Raw genomic sequence first — 17,899 nt, 5'->3', positions numbered from 1 at the left:
ATGAAATCGGTAGCGTTCTGAGAGAAACGGTTGCTGCCAAAACTCTTTAAAACTATCAATTCTGTTTTGAGAACACATCTCCTTTTGAGCGCTATTCCTCTTTGAAGTTGCTAAATCTGTTCCACAGTACATTGAGTTGGTAATCAGATTCGACTGTAGTCACATTCGCTAATCGGAAGGTCCCGTATTAGTAAAACCAAGGGATTGCACCGATCTCCAGCCTGCGATCCAAGCAGTCTTATCATCATTGTGTCATACTTGGAGATACAATATATTATATGATTTTACAAATCCTGTTCTGGCGCTAGATGTTCATGGATGTAGCATTGAAGATAACGCGCCGAAGGAAAGCAATCACTGCTTCATGCTGAACTCAGTCTGCCGTGCGTGGAAGTCCCGGCAAAATATTTCATGAATGTTATGTCATAAACATGTATACTGGATAAGCATGAACCAATGTAGTAATTTTTGATTTGTACCAAACGTCATGAATAGAATCAGGTGAGTGCTGTTCTGTCATCAAACTTATCCATAAAATAGGCAAATGCCGGTATTTATGCGCGTTGGTTTTAACGGTGTTCCTTACTGAGATGAGTGCCAAGATCTGGTATGGTATATCTCGATGATATTGTCTAACACTAGGCCAAGTTTCAAGGTTAACACCTAATGATCACTCAAAATCAATGGACTCCAATACCGGCTTTTGATTAAAATCACGGCTGCCGATAGATTTACAATAATAAGTCGATCAAAGTCACTCAGGCGCGACTGACGCTTGGTTCCCAGTGTCCAACGAGTATACACAATTTGGATGTCCAGAATTTGCATCATATGTCAACTGTTACTCTTTTCACCTCGTTTCCTCGCAGCGCCTCTAAGCAAACAATCGACACTTTGGTTGAGAACCACTGCATTAAGACATCATACGTATTGTGTATGGTAATTTATTGCATCGTGACGAATTACGGTATTTGATGGGCTAGTATAATTGAGAAAAAAAGTCGAATTAAAGTAATCATGATTGCTGTCCCATGTCATTAACTTCGGGAGTTGGATCGTAATAGTAATAGCAAGTTTGGGCGATGATGAGTCCAGTTAATCCGACGCTTGGAAACGTGCTAGAGCCGATATTAGAACTTACGGCCCTTGGTTACGTGCTGGTGGCTCGTGCCAACTCGCCACCATATGTTCACTTTCGTGTCCAAGGCGGGCATTTTATAGTTCACAATGATTCTAACATATCGTTGGCATGTCGTGTCACATTGAGTTAAAAGTGCAGCGTACAAATGGATCTGCAAAGACTCTTGATAGACGGCCGTCGGCCGTGCTAACGCAATATGATTGTGCAAATATTATGTGATTGCGATTCATAGAACATAGTTCCAAGAGATAATGAAGATTTTATTCACATGAAAGATACGAATCAATATAAATATTTACAAAATTGGAGAGCATATAAAAACGGATTATATGGACTAAAGGAACATTGAAATATAAGTATATTTACCGAAACATTCGAACACGTCAGTAAAATGTAAAGCAGTTTCTCGTCACAAGTGGTCTCTACTGATAGAATGGCCAGTAGGCCTAATCACGGTGCTGCGATCAACAAGTATACAAATTTATGCAAATATGCAAGCGGCTAGATGTGGACACGTTTACTGCCTATCCGGAAACATTGGTTTAAAACGACACTCTTCCCCAAGACAAAATACGCAAGATTTATCGAAATGGACTACTCGGCGAGACATATAAGGTTTTAGGACATGCAGCATATACGACTTCAAGAAGTGTGCCAGAACGATCGGCAGCGAGAAAACCTGGGCCAAAAAGGACTGCCCTGACGCGGACCGGAATACTTCGTTATATATGCAAAATACATATAGGTTTAATTGTCTATAGGCGCCTAAATGACTGGCGCAGAATGTTTCTGTCTTGGCAATCTGGACCTCAGAAGAAATTTGCCATTCAGCAGGAAAAAATTATATGCCAGTGAAGAAATACCAATTTGAAATCGTGTGCGTCGTTAGTTTAGTACGTTTGGGCGGTTCTGTATTTTTTGATATAACAGACAGGATATCACGAAATGACATTTTGAAAAGAAGTCATACCAACGGTTCTGCCCGCCCGAATATGTTTAATTATTATTTACGGGCCCTACAGCTTCCAAGCCCCCTCATTCAGCTCTACCGGTAAATCTAATAACGTGAGCAGAGAGGACAAGAAATTGATAGCAATATATATGCAATTCCCGATATTATTGACCGATTTTATCGTGAATTATCGAAATTCTTTGCGCTTCGCGCTGGCTCCCTCAGCTGTGGCACTTATTTCGTAACAAAAGCGAACAACGTGATGGGGGGGGGGTCGATTTATCACCCTATGGGAGCCCAAGACACAAGTTTTATTGGGGGGCCTGGCCAAGTGCGGTTTCGTTCGTGCAAACGGGTACGGGCCCGAAGATATTTAATTATTATATTGAGGGGTCCTACCTTGTCAAACACACCTCATTCAGCTCTACCGGTAAATCTGATTACGTTTGCAGCGAGAGGATAAAAATTGAGAACAATATATATCCAATTCCCGATCATATTGACCGATTCAATCATGAATTTTGAATTGTCTCGCGCCTAGCGCGTCTAGACGGGAATAGCTGCCCCACTAAACCGACGCTTAAGACAGATGACAAGTAGCGGTAAACAGCGTATAACCAACGAAACCCCCCAGAAGTTCGATTTATCTCCATGCGGGGGCCCAAGACCAACGTTTTGGGGGCTGACGAAGTGCTGTTACGGCCCTGGTTACGACAATATAAAAAGGTTGGGAACCCTTTCTCTAGTTAGCACCAGGTTAAGCCTAACAAAACAATAATGCTTCCAGCAAAACTTGCAAGGTAAACATGTCCGCGTTTCAGCGAGCACAGCAGATCTATATGTTCCGGGATAAAGATATATGTCGCTCATTTCTTGTGTTTCCGATTGCTTTTGCTGTGAAGGTTTTTCTTCGTTTCCGCGTGTTCGCTTTCCAATATTTCTAATCTTCGCAGAATCTCCCTCATCACGGAGAAAACACTGGCTTTGGAGTCCATCACTAACGCGTTAATTAATATGTTCGATCTCAGGAAACCGGTCGTAAATTCTTCTAGCTTCAGCGAATCGAAGATAGCTGGAAACGACTCTCGTCTCGACTCGTGATGACGAATCCAGCACATGATCGCCCTCCAAATTTGGCTTTCGCGACAGCTATACGTAGACTTCGACGACAAATAAGTTATCAAGTCAGAAGCGCTTAGTTCTAAAAAACCGATGTCTTCACAGACCTCGGCAAAACCCCCGACTATGCATTGATCCACGAATTTCTCTGTAACGCTACAATCGTATTTTCCCGCTAGCTTTTTGAGGAAAAGGCAGTACTTCGGCCACCAATATTGCTCACTTGAAGTAGACGATGCTACTTCTGCCGCAGTGGGCTCGGAAAGACCAAAGAATCCGCAAATACTGGACAGAAACACGTTGTGCGGCGCGTAGGCAGGATCTTCCACGAATTTAAATATTTGCGGGAAAATGTCTTGTCGCTTTTCTGATTTTACCATCCATTTCACGATCGCCGTAAACTCGCCGGGCGTGCACATGTCCTCGATATCGTTAATGCACTCCATCAGATCATCGTTATCGAGCTCTTCCATGTCGTGATTTGTGAATATAAACAAATGATTCTCTACAATGTGTCTGCGCGTAATTTCGTTCAGCGTACTGAAATCGTATTTCTTCGCGAGCTTTTTAAGGAATAAAATGTCGTCGTCTTTACGTGGTTCGTCAAATGTACTCAGTAACGCGCGTACCGCGACTTCCTGACACTTTTCACAGTTCGACACGTGTTCGTTTTTCCATATCTGCTCTTTGAAACCGGTTACTGTAAACTGGTCGAACGGGAATATATGCAAGCATTCGCATAAGATGTGAGGTCCAGCCTTGTTTTGTCGTTTGTGCCATGTGTAAAATAGAGCCCATAAGTCTTTAATGCGGACTGATGCTTTTTCCATAGCAGTGTCTTTAATGGACTTCATATCATCAACTGATAAAATTATTAGATCTTTAGCTTTAGTCACCATTTCAAAATTCCCGAGAATAGCCATGTTAGCGCACTCCCCGAGCTCCGCAAGGCCCAGTTTCGTAGCCAGCGCCCTTGTTTTGATACAGTTTGATGATGTAATGCTAGTCTTCAGCAATCGCTCGCACTTTGTGACAACATAACGCAAATTCCAGTGATGCGCCACGCGCAAAACAGCCGGCGCGTTGTGAGACTCGAACTCGAGCCGATCTGTGTAAATATATTCCAAGCATACGCCGACAGCGTCTGCTGAGTATTCCGAATGATCGCACAATTCTGGGGTATCTTTATTCGTGTTATTATGAATCAAGTCACGAAAATACGTCGATTTGTTCCCGAGAATAAAGCGGTGAGTTGGGAACACTTTGCTGCCGACTAAGATTTTGAAATCTGCATATTTCCCACTGAAACGTGACTTCTGAAGGTGCTTTGTTATTGTTTGCGAAATTTGCAGCTCGGGGACAGACTCCTTCCCGGACATTGTCAGTTCGCACTGTTAAGGAAACTTGTAGGTAGTAATATCTGAACGAAACTTGTCATGTTTTTACCACCAAATAGCATCAAAATCAAATTGACCTTGTAACCCATAATCAACACATTATCGCCTGCAGATATTCGATTCTCGAACTGTCTAATGTCCAGTTATTGTCCAGGCAGAAGCGATAGCCATTTCTCCATAATCAAGGGCCACTTATCTTCGAGTTACCATACGCCCTCGTTTTTTTCAGATTTTTGATAATGTCCTCTGAGGACGCCTAAATGTCCTCCTTTTTGGCAATTCGTCATCCTTTACACCTTTTACAGCTAAGACAGTGTTCGAGTGAAAATGGGCATAAATGTCGTTAAATAGGAAATTCATGGTGTGATCGTAAGCATCGACTTTTTTTAGTCAACCCACCAAATTTTACTGCAAAAAAGCGAAATCGGCTAATTTCAGTTTTGATCAACTAACTTTCCTGATTTGGTAAAAGTGTCCAATTTTCTCGATTCCAAAATATGGTAACCTCACTGATCTAGGCTACCTGCACTGTTTGATATAAATTGGGTCTGTCATACACTTATTACACGATGCTCAAGCTCACGCTTAAAGCAATCCAATCGGTATGTTTACGATACGGCGTGCGTACGGTACATATCGCTTGTGTATAGTCTACAGCAGATTCCCTGAAGAATACCCCTTATCGAACGACGTTTACACACCCCAAGTTCATAATACACAATAAACTGAGTAGAGAAAAATGCAAGTGAATAGCATGACGATCTAATGCGTTCGCCTGCTGAGTGCTAACACACGCGAAAGCGCCAGCTATTCTCAGACAAACTCAATGTCGGCGCAGTAGTAGCAACCAAACGCACAAACGCGAGTCCACGAAAGTGACTATATCACCGGTAAATAAATATATTGAATTCAGTTATACGACCAATATAACGTAAGTTAGTTTTGTGAGTTTCTTTACGATCAAATCGAGTCTTGAATAAAGGAGAATCGAGGTAGCTAGAAATTGCCATTTGATGCGTGTTTTTTAATTGATGTATCTATCCTGCTGAATTTCACCACATAACGACTCTGTAATTTAACGCACATAGATACAAACTCTTGCGTACTCACCATGGTACCGCTTTCGGTTCGATAGCAGATCTTTCTAAAGCATGACCATTGACCAATGACCATGACCACCTTAAAATCATGCCCATTTTATTAGATTAATACTAGGGTGCGTATTGAGATTGTCGAATCGATTTTGACACAACGACGTCGCCTGTACCCTGTTCAATGAACTGCCGCTTCATTGTTGGCTTGGAAATATGAATGATATTTATCAATAACACTAAACTGTGGAGTGTATGCTTCCTTTATCACGTTTGTTGTCCGCTTGCTAACTATATTTGTAGGCTAAGGTGGGAGTTTGAATGATTAGCTTCGCAAAGTCGTTTCTGCTCTTTCCTTTCTATTAACTGTATTGTAAGGCGTGAAGTATCGTGAACCGAAAAATATGACAATAATAAAAATGATGGTAATGATGAAAGCGTCTTCATCGTTCAATCTCAAGTGTTCATACCCATAGCTTGAGCAAGATACCTGAATTTGAATATTCCCCCGTTAGATTGATCGTATTCAATATAGAGTCACGCATGAGTCAAGGTACCGACTTTCTTCACTATTACGATAACACATGACCTGTTCTAAGTAATCTGACTACATCCAATGACGCAACTCCACAACGTCTTACTGCACCTCGAACCACCTGCTATAAGCCAGCCATAGTTATGATTTTACAATAACAACCATGAGAAATACAGTGGGTCTGCCTAAGCACTTCTATAGATTATGTCATCTTTTATCCTCCCTATCAACTATACTTGAGGTATTTCCCTGGTGCGCGTTCTAAAGTCATGGTTACGCTACGGCGTAAATACAACGACTTTGGTAAACATAGGCTACTATCCTTTCAGTAGAGATAGCTAGATTCTAACTTTATAACACGGAAGGCAAGACTTGTTGGTTCCATTTGAGAACTGTGATTCAGCGGTGATATCATGTGGCATATGCAGCCAGAATTTCGGTCGACTTGTTACTTGCTTTACCAAATTACCGATTTCTATTCACATCGACCTCACTCAAACAGATTGATCAAGAAATTAACGTAACAATACCCGTTCCCGTACACTTCGGCGTTACTAAAGCTAGTGGTGGTGGGTATTTATACCTGTTGATATCAATTGCGGGCGTTGAACTGATCTTAATTCTTGGCAAGCGGTTACTGGATCGTCAATCCTCGACCATTAGCTATCTCTCATGTTAGCATAGAACTGAACACGGTACAGAGTCTTTCGACAAAGAGACTTTAAGCCACAGCATGTTCCTTTTACTGCAACGCTATCGTTTTTTTAGATACCTCAATTATCCGGGTTTATTACCTATTTGAGAGGAATCTGTCATTCGATTTCAAAGCGGCGGGATGCGGCAATCTCACTGTACTCGAAGTGAGATATCCCGTATGTTTGAACCAGGAAATATTACCAGCAGACGCTAGTCATGACACAACAATATTGTATTTGAAGACATCTTTTCGCATCGCAAGTAGGCGTTTCATTGCTGTTAACGGGATTGACGCATGTTATGAATGCCGCGTGTGACTGATAGACACGAATATATTGGCTAGACACCGCATATTTCGTGCAGCGCTAGGCGAAGTGATATCAACTTGAAGAGTTTCTTGGAGGTACAGAAATTCAATATGTAACTGAATAATATATTCATATTGAAACAAATCCGAAGGTTTCGGGTAATCGTCAAACACCAGTAGAGAATTGGAAAGAACATTGTAAATCAACAATCGTATGACCAACAATGACGTCATCGGCATTATATACAATGTATATATAGCATGGATTGGGATATTGCTGCTAAGAGTAAAATGCTAACGAAAACTACAAGACCACAAAAAATGTGTATACTGTACGGAGCATAACAAATATTTACGCCAATTAAAGTAAGTTAATATTAAGCTGTAACGAAGTAGTTAGCTCAATCAGAAATGGTGACTTTTCTACTAAGTATTACTGACAACATCGTCGAAATCAAGTGGGGTGAGTTCACACATTGAGTTACAATACGTCAGACTTATACATATTACGCAAATTATGCGATGCTATTTACAAACCAAACACACATGCGATTCTACCCAATCCAAAATCGGAACGTCCCGCACGGAAACATTCCAAGAAGTACATAATATGCGATCTGGCAATATTCCAATGATGTTTAGACGAGATTGATTCGTGAACAGCGTCTGATGTCGACGCCAAACAGATTTGCTTAGATCAAGTGTTGATGTTTAGAGGTGACATTAGACATGCTGCCCGAATTTGATGTTGGGTTTATGCGATTCGCATAGTAATAAGTCACGCCTCGCCCATACCTTCGCAGATCAGGTGGTCTGCAACGTGACTTGCCTGGAACAGACGATAGTATCACAATCACATCACGCGGCCAGTGATGAAAACATGACGCCGTGAAAATCGTAGACTACAACGCAATACATTATTACAGGCACGGTCACATTACCGTACTTTTATACTGGGTTTGTAGGCAACGAATGGAGCAACGCTATAACAATAGACTTGAAACAATGCTCTTCCGCCACTTCATATATGACATCATCCGCAGAAAGGAGAAAGAAGAGTATGAAACTGCAATACATTCTAGCTAATATATACAATTAAATAGTATAATCATATTGAAATGAGCCCGAATATTTCCGGCTGACACTCATCAGGGGCAATCGTCAGCAACTAGTAGAGAATTGGAGAGAACATTGTATATCAACAATCGTACAATACAATGTTCTTTCCAGATCTCTACTAGTTGCTGACGATTACCCCTGACGAGTGTCAGCCTAAAATATTCGGGTTCATTTCAATATGAATATGCTAATAATTGTTATCTTGAAGTTCTATACCTCCAAGAAGCTATTCAAATGCTAGTATATGTTTTGGCTGACACTTTAACTTCCATTGTGCCTCGTATTGAAATAGGTATCTTGATTTTTATTGCTTGTCCAATTTTTCGATATATCCGTAGGCCAAGGGTTGGCAACTTATCGTGTGCATTGTGTAGTCCAGGGGTCGGCAACCTTTTACTAGTCACGGGCCACATTTCGAGTGCACAGCATTTTGGCGGGCCGGAACTTTTCTTAAAACTATAATTAACGCTCACGTCGGTATATTACCCTACAATGTTGCAATCTCAGTCATACAAATCACAAAAAGAGCAAAACACATGTATTTAAACTTCAACAACGCAGGATAAATGTGACACTTGGCGCAGCTTGCTTTGTGAAAGGTTTTCAACTTCTGGTAACGAGTCAGATGAATCAAGAATCAGACCATATTCTAAATGGGCGTTGGAATACGTGATCTGAGCTTGCTCTTCGTGAATTTTATTGTTGAAAACTATTGTTCACATGCGTACGTGCTACCAGAAGTCGATGCCATTTCTTTTGCATTGTTGGTCAAGCTAGGATGAAGACCCATTTCAAGAACGTACTCTTTGTCAAAGTCATTCGGCGATATGCTCTTTGTATGTAATTTGTCATTCAATTCAACTGCATCGCAATTCAAATGGACCCATTTGGAATTTTGTGGCAATGGTATTGGCGTCCACATTAAACGGAGTACTGAGTAGTCAGAATTTATTTTTTACAGAACTAATGTCGGAAAAGCGGGTGGAAATTCAGAAATAAAATTTCGTATATCACAATTACAAATGTTTAGTGCTGGTACTGGGTTTAGGCCTACTCTCCTCCAGTTTAGGAAAGTGAGCATTTAATTTTCTTTGTAATGCTGACTTTCCCAGAGTCACAGTTTTGTTTCGAATGCGTCTCAACATCTCATGTATTTAGCTGTTTCCTCCTGAAGTTGCAAATTCAATTTGTTTTGATGTGACGTTAATTGTACTACGAAAGCAAGATTAGATACCCATTTTCGATGACAAGATTATGAGTCGGCGATGTTTGTATTTTCAAGGGAACTTGCTATTTCATTTCTCAGTTCATAGGCTACACTTGTGCAAGCATAGCTTCTCGACTTAATGCGCGAACATATACAAGACATCGCCATATTGATGCTCTGCTTCTAGTAATATCTGAGGTAGGCTAACTGTCGGTGATTCAGTTTGTGAGACAAAATCAGCTTTCACCATTGTGTCCAAAACACTATTCAGGTTTGTTGTCTTGGCGAAAAATGTCTTCTTGTGAATTAAACTACAGATGACTAAAATACGGAGGCTAGTTATCTATGATGAAACAGAGAAAGTTTGAGATTTTGTCATTGCGTCTGAGCAGAGGAACGGCACCTTTATTGTCGCACCTTCGGTTGCGCGATACACCCGCTTGGTAAGTACTGATCTAGTCTACTCTACAGACATTCTCCATCTCCTACTTTTAGTACGAGATAGGCTACTAGTCGACCGCCTTCGCACCAGTTTTATGGCGTAACAATAGACCACTACGACGTAGGATACTTTATATCGGAGCAATACCGCATTCTTTCCAAGTAGTGCTGCACTGCAGATTGGAACTCATTACGAAACGGCGGGCCGTATTCTTATGATAACTAATTATTTCGTCGCGGGCCGGACGATTTCGCTTGGCGGGCCGGATCCGGCCCGCGGGCCGTAGGTTGCCGACCCTTGGTGTAGTCGGCCATATGTCAAAATATGAAGATCTCGCGTGTTAATCGATTATTTTTGAAGAGACTCTTTGGGGTACAGAACTATAATATATATTTTAATAATATATTCATGACAGAAATATGCTTTTGAAATTCTCCATTCGCTGACGATTGCCGCTCGAAAAGCTTCGGGTTTTCATATATTTCTGTCATGAATATAATATTAAAACGATCTTATTTGTATTGCGAATTCATCCAAGGCCAAAACCCCATCCTGTGTGATTTACGAGGGGCTTTGAGAATCCTATATTGTAATACGTATAATTATTTAAAATCAAATTTAACACCCCGATTATGAGATTATCGTGTGGGATAAACTTGTGCGTTTTACGTGGTTTGAATGAGAGGCGTAAATCGTCCAGTTATTCCGACCTCTCGTGCCTCACATATACTGCACAGATCATGTGCAATTTCCTAATTTCTGCGATAATTTCCAGCCCAATCGAGCATGCAGGCCGAGGTAAGAGTTGATCGAGTGTATTAAAGAAGCTGTTACGACGTATTCTTCATGTTTGATTGTATCGCAGTTCGCGTTTATTCCACGAAACTTTTGATGAATAATAATTCTGAATTGATTTTGATTCTGATGCGAGCATTGGGGCAATGTAGGTCATATTTTTCAAATGGCACGATGTCATTAGGAACAATGTTGCATTGCGCTATAATATTCGTTATAATGTTCGTTGGCAACTGTGACTGTGTCACACAGTAGGAGATACGAATGATGAAGAAGCACGCACCGAATCTAACGTTTTCTTTTAGCTGTGATTACAACCAATATTCACAAAAATGGATATACATTGAGTATGCTGTAGTTGTCCTATGTATGACAGCCACACACTCCGTGAAGAATACTCCTCTCTTTCACAATGTCTTGTCCATACTAAAGTAATTGCTTTCGTACGTCACATGACATGAAATAACAGTCTGGTAACAGTCGACTTTGGCCCTTTTGAATTTTTCTAACGCATTCGGTAACAACAAATAGCCTACTAGAGACTAAGATTTGCAATGAAAATAAATAAATCACCTTGAATACATCGAAATGAAAAAGCTGTTTACGAAATTAAATGAAACGGGTGTTTAAGTTGACGCACAGCGCAAATATTCGCTATGCGCAATACTACGAGACTCCATGCACTAATTGGCTATATATTACTTACCGCGTAATTGTAAACCCTTCATTGCTGCAGGATATGTTATATCCGAACTCACGGCCATTTCTTGATAACATACGTAACCATGAAAAAATTTGCGATAGTATTCATCAACACATGAAATGCCAGTACATTGGCGATGAGAAAAGTAGATTGGTTGTTAGGCAAACACAGCAACAAGATCCACGCTAGAACGTGTTCCAAAATAAAATACGCCGTTATAAAGAAATGAGACCAACACCGCTTAACTGGACATACCCAGGAGAAGAAATGCAAAAGTCCTGATTCGATCGCGTCAATAGCATTTCGACACGGATTGGTATAATGTCTCGAAATCGCACAAAAACACAGAGCAGATAACAAAATCCAATGTGTCCCAAAAAACAAAGCCGTATAATACCATCCGATCTGTGAGGTCATGTAAACCAGCAACAAAATTCGCGCCATAAACATCGCACATTTTGAGGCGTTAACCACGAAACGGTCGAAGTCGGTCATGGAATCGTTTTGAAAGGTTTTACTTAATATTCTGTTATCGGCACGCGGTAAGATCGCGCATACTGATAAATACGACATAGCTGATGACACGAGTAACAGTGTTCTTTCCCCGTAAAGTAGATTTGCGCCAACTGATAAAGCGTATAAACTGATCCATAGTTGAGGTATAGCTGTCAATGTCAATTCGAGCGTTTTTGCTTTGCGCAAAGTTTTTTCCACTTTAGTGGATCTTCTGGTGAAGGTACACGCTATACCCATGGTAATAGGTATGGGAGTTATAAATAAGATCAGTGTAGAGATAAGCGCTACATAGAAACCGTCCAAACTATCGTCCGTGTGCATCCAGTATATCCAAACCGAGCAGATATCCGTCACAAAGTTCACCAGTGACAGCACAGCCGACAAATATTCTCCAAACAAGCTCATGATATCCGGATCGCTACTGAAGTCACTTCAGACCCGAGTATTGTCGCAAATAGTTTAAAGTTAATTATTTTCCAAGCACATATGCCATATGCAAATCGTCATTGGATGCTTGACACGTCCGTCTTGATCCGATACCGAACTGACTTTATACTATTATGGTACAAGAATGAACGGCTTTCTTTTATAGGTGATGCTACAAGTATTTTGTAAGCTGATATTTGATTCTTTGCTGGCTGGATGACCTCATTGTGAGTTTATCACAGGACGTCCGCCAACCAACGTAAATAGCATACACATCGATTGTTGTAATAGAATCATATGTACCGAACATAAGAAACAAGATGTTACCACAAAATTCGTACCGCGAAGTAGAAATTATAGGTTTATAGATTTGAGTATACAATTACGAGTAACGTAGCTCCGGAGATTGTCAGTAATGAGGTATACTTTTTCGGAGTACCTAAATAGGTATTACCTACTTCTACTACATATTCACTCAGGCTCTTATGTCTTTGGACTACTACTTCAATTTCACAGTCTTGAAGTCCAAACTACTTACTTTTAAGACTTGGAATTTTGAAAGCTAAGAGTGGTTTTGGGATATGTTGGTTACACGTTTAGGGGTTAAATTGGCATCATAACCCCTGTATAAAATAATATTTGTGGGGTCATGAGTCCTTTTGCTTTAGTTGCAAATATGCATCTTGCAATTTGGAAAGGGGATATCTGCGAATGTCTACCAAAATCCGGTCTCAGCGCCACTTACTTGAGCGCTTTTCCAACCTTTCATTTTCTAATGCACTTGAAGTGGTTTTGATAGGGATAGGAAATCGATTCTTGCACTTGTACATTGAGTAGAAAGAAAACCTATCGTAGTTATACTGTCGCAACTAACAATGATTACGCACGAACAATCTAACGCAAATGAATAACCTAGCCGCAAACGTTATTTGACTGGTGTCTTTGTAATACCCTCTCGATGATTGCCCGAGAATATGAGACTGGGACACAATGAAAAACGACAGTTGATAATGGACACTTTAGCATGCGTCACTTAAGCATTTGACTTTATATCACCAAAGCTATGCCTAACCCCACACACAACCCTGAAGTTATCCCTAATATATATTCCAACCCTAACCATAACCCCAAGTCCCTAATCCATCCCTAAATATAAAACTAATCCTCCCGAAACCCGTAATTTTACCCACATGATCATGTTTCGCATGCCCAATTGTTGCATGCTCATATGACCACGGCCTTCTCTTGATAGTGGTGATTTCTGACAAACCATAGCAACAAGACGAATGATTTCGTAACAAGGACGCTATATATTGCCCAACAGACACAACAGCGCCAGACCCGACTCCAATCGCAGGTTTGCGCTGTGATTTGTCACGGGATCTTATATCGGATGACATCCGTATCACATCAGACAAATATTAATACCAATGTGTAATTTCTTTCTAATTTCTCTTTCAACGAATGCTAACGCGGTAAAGTTTGTATCAGGATCTTTTGTTATACATCGCGGTGACGACTTGAAATCGTTCGAATGAGGAAAATGTTGCTTGATGTCGCGGGATTATGCAAATAAGAATTTACCTAGCATCAACACTTATTTGCATGTCGCTAACTTGACTTATAGTCGTACAACCCACACTAATATTCCCTTCTGCCTATTTTAAATCTTCAGCGAGCGGGCTTGTTCGACTGATTACGGATCTCGCCAGAGCTATTGCGTGAACGGAGGCGACACCATCTGATCACCGTATATCTTATGTGATTGTTTTTTCTCAGTTGGAACATCGCGACATTGCGATACATAACGAGCAGTGAATCTACATTGTTACCAATCGACACGGCACAATGTCGTAACTGAAACGACCTCGCCGTAACCGACAGCTAAAGCTTTAAAGCATTTTGCGACCTCAAATCTAACTACGAAATATATTCTACGAGACGGAATTCGCCTATCACAATCACTACATCGTGAGTCGATCATCGTGATACATAAATACAAAGCTCTATGTTTACACTCAGGCCTTATAAGCCGCACGAGTGTGGTTGGGTCCAATTCATGTTTTTAGACAAAATCAATTTGCGTATGGAGGTCGAGTTATGTGCGTAAAGAGGAAGTCCTTGTCGCTACCGTGACCAAATCGCACATAAACATGACTGACGGAGGAGGTACATTATAGTTTCGACGCCGGAAAATCTTCATTTTCCAAGGGTAACACAAAAGCTTTATTATACAATTGAATAGTATATTCATATTGCAAAGAAACCCGAATATTTCCGGCAAACACTCGCCAGGGATAATCGTCAGCAACTAGTAGAGAATTAGAAAGAACATTGTATATCAACAATCGTAACAATCGCAACAATCGATATACAATGTTATTTCTTATTCTCTACTTGTTCCTGTCGATTACCCCTGAAGAGTGTCAGCCGAAAATATTCGGGTCTCATTTCAATATGAATATACTATTCAATTGTATACTGAAGTACTGTACTTCCAAGAAGTTCTTCAAAAGCTTTATTGGAATGTCAAAACTGAGTCACGCCTTTATTTGCTAATATGTCAAACTCGAATCGATTTTTTTCGAGTCTAACGGACACTCGTAGGCCTATGTCAGTTCAGTTTAGTAATAATTAGAGCGAATATTTTGACCTATAAATGGAAGATTTTTACCTAAAAATCTAATTCTTTACCTTTTTTACCTTAGAAAACTTTACTTTGACAAAATTTTGCCCTCATGCATGTACTTGTACAGTAGGCGTTTTCGCACATAATGCTAGAATTGTATTGCTTATCTTAGAACTGGCAGTTCCGACAAAGTAGTTTGTCATGAAAAAAACCTTTTTTACCGATAAACTGACAAATGTTTACATGAAAAAACTATTTAAAAATATGGGCATATGAAGAATAATTCCAGTAGTTGCATCATGCATTATGGTAGAAATAATTAAAATTTGTAGTAATACAATGAAAGACACTTTCCTACATTCTCGGGTAGAAAGTGTCTGCCTTTACTAAGAATGGAAAAAGAACATTCAACAACAGCAGTTGTCAGCTGGCTACACCGAAGTTGTGCGTACACTGCTGGTGAAATATCGTGTTGCTTTATTCTGACAATGTTGTCTGCATCAGTGGTTCTCAATATTTTTCACCTCGCGGACCAGTTTGTTTGGTTTTGTGGTATTCATGGTGTTTGTCGACTACTATGGTCATTTACACCAGGCCGATATTCTTCTTATATTCCGTAACTGCCGACTTATAGCACGGCCCACCTCTAGGCTTTTGTAAGACACCGCTGAAGCGGATGATGTGGCGAGGAGGAGCCTAGGTAAACCTCCAACACTTAGGTATCGGAATTCGGAAGTCGACCTCGGTCGGACTCGAACCCGCACCCATTGGTGTTGCAGCCGCGGATTATACCACTGCGCTATCTCGCCACATCTTTCGCGGACCAGTAAAATTTCAAAAAATGTCTGACGGACCGGTGAACTTTAAAAATTGAAATGAAGCAAAAATGTAAAATATGTCCCCATATTTAGGAATTATATGGTGTTACAGTGTGTCATTTAGAGGATTTTAATCGTAATTAATTATCTTCATGTGATTTTATGGTAGCGAGTCTGCTGAATCGAGGTAAAATTGCCTTGTCCAGATAAAAGTGCTACCACCGAAAGTCGTTCCTAGTCTTTCACGCCAACTCAAATAATATTCTTATCTTTACAAATATCGAGAGAAAAAACATTTCGGAGTCAGTAGAACCAAGCATCTTGTCGTGCTACCTTGCTCATTGCCCATTGCCACCAGACGCAGGTTACTCTGGCCACTACGAACACAATGCGTACCACAAGAATTCACTTTACATCAGCTATACGGGCCATTCGCAAATCCGAGCCAAAACAGCACTTCGTCAGTCGACCCCAAAAAACGTTGGTTTTGGTCCCCCGCAGTGCGATAAGCCAAACTTACGGGGGCTTCGCTCCCAGACCCTACAGTTGGGTCGATCTGTTCACCTATACTTGTGAGCACATTCATTCTACTCAGTATAAGCAGAGAGTTTATGTGAAATGTAGGTTTACCGCGCCACTAGCGAAAATTTTCGATCATTCAGGCCTGAATCGGTTTTCTCGCTGCCGAATTTTTGGAACACCTTTCGGAGTCACATGTTAGCCTAAACTTCATTATGTGTTGGTACGTCGTGGCGCGGTAATGGCTAACGCCAAAATCGCGATTTCGATAAATCATGCGTATTTCTCTGAGAATGGAACCTAAAGCATAATATTTAGTGACACTCAATGCGCGAAAATAAATTTGAAAATGTTGGAAAAAGTTTCAAAATATACGCTATGATCTATGCTCATTTGCAAAATAATTTTGGTCTCTTTTCAAACTCGGCGCCGCAAACTGCACTGTTTAGCGATGAGTCAGCTCGTATCCGTCCTGTAGCCTACTTGTCGCTCGCATGTCGTAAAAGGACACGTCTTGAACTTAAATTCAATTCAAACATGTTTCCAGCCCTAATGTTACCTCACGATGTTCTGAATCAGTTTAAAATCTGATGTTGTATTTATTTTATCAATGGACAAGCCTTCAGCATTGCATCATGAAATTAAGGGATAAAATTGTAGGCTAATATACCTGGCGGAGCGGTAGGAATGTCGGCACCGGTACGCGGACCGGCGGTTGAGAACCACTGGTCTACATCACATTTTTCATCATGCGCTTCTTGACAGAAGAACCAATGTCTTGTTCAGTAATGAATTTTGACTTTTTTGACATGTCAAAAAATCGTCCTATTAATAATGTAATCGTATCAAAACAGCGCGAGATTTCGATAAATTAATCGATAGGGAGAAGACGAAACGTCATTCAATAGTATTTCAATCAAACACCCACCTTGGCCTGGAACATGTATATAATATAAGAGGAATGTACACTAAATCAACACTAATACATAAAATAACACAAAAAGTACAAGCGATGGAAATGAAGTGGTATATGTCAGCAGGCTAAATAGATATATCAGATGGAAATCCGATAATCTCGAGCGCACATCAGTATTCATTCAGTGGAATGTTCGAGCATCGTGACTTGGATGTTGACATGCACGGATATCAAGTGCCTCCAGTTGGCGTCCTTTGTTTACCAACTGCTGGCGGGAATGCAGTTAACCAAAGGCAAATTGCTCAAACCCTGAAGAACGCGAGAACTGGCTCCATGCTACACGTACCGCACTGCTTTTACTTTCAGACATGCTTCTCTTCTGTTTTATAGGCGAGCCAGGTGTGACCGACCATTGTTGTCCAGAACTAGAAAAATGAGCCGCTCGAGTAACCATAAGCTAGGGTGCCGAACCGAGAGATAGCGAGATAGTGTAATGGTTATGCGTCCGGCTTCTCGAGCGGCAGGTCGTGGGTTCGATCCCCGGCCGGGTCATACGAAAATTGGTATCCGC

At 40.7% G+C, this 17,899-nt stretch overlaps 2 protein-coding genes across 2 annotated transcripts in view; one reads left to right on the top strand and one right to left on the bottom strand.

The window, feature by feature from the left end:
* The window catches only part of LOC145435040 (beta-1,4-galactosyltransferase 2-like), a 389,801-nt gene that overhangs the window by 330,219 nt on the left and 41,683 nt on the right, over positions 1-17,899 (top strand). The gene's annotated exons all lie outside the window — the stretch shown is intronic.
* On the bottom strand, positions 1,381-8,749 carry LOC145446784 (uncharacterized). Its single transcript, XM_080325155.1, has one exon. It carries the CDS (start codon positions 4,589-4,591, stop codon positions 2,960-2,962), a length of 1,632 nt encoding a protein of 543 aa, XP_080181281.1. The 5' UTR covers positions 4,592-8,749; the 3' UTR covers positions 1,381-2,959.

Source organism: Botryllus schlosseri, chromosome 1 (assembly GCF_051294905.1).
Source record: "Botryllus schlosseri isolate E-star chromosome 1, Bs_hap1, whole genome shotgun sequence".
Classification (NCBI taxonomy): Eukaryota; Metazoa; Chordata; class Ascidiacea; order Stolidobranchia; family Styelidae; genus Botryllus; species Botryllus schlosseri.
The sequence above is the reverse complement of the archived record's forward strand: the minus strand, read 5'-3'. Positions and strand labels throughout refer to the sequence as shown.

Excerpts from the sequence above, each read along its gene's own strand:
- LOC145446784 (XM_080325155.1), bottom strand. The coding sequence starts at position 4,591 with ATGTCCGGGAAGGAGTCTGTCCCCGAGCTGCAAATTTCGCAAACAATA.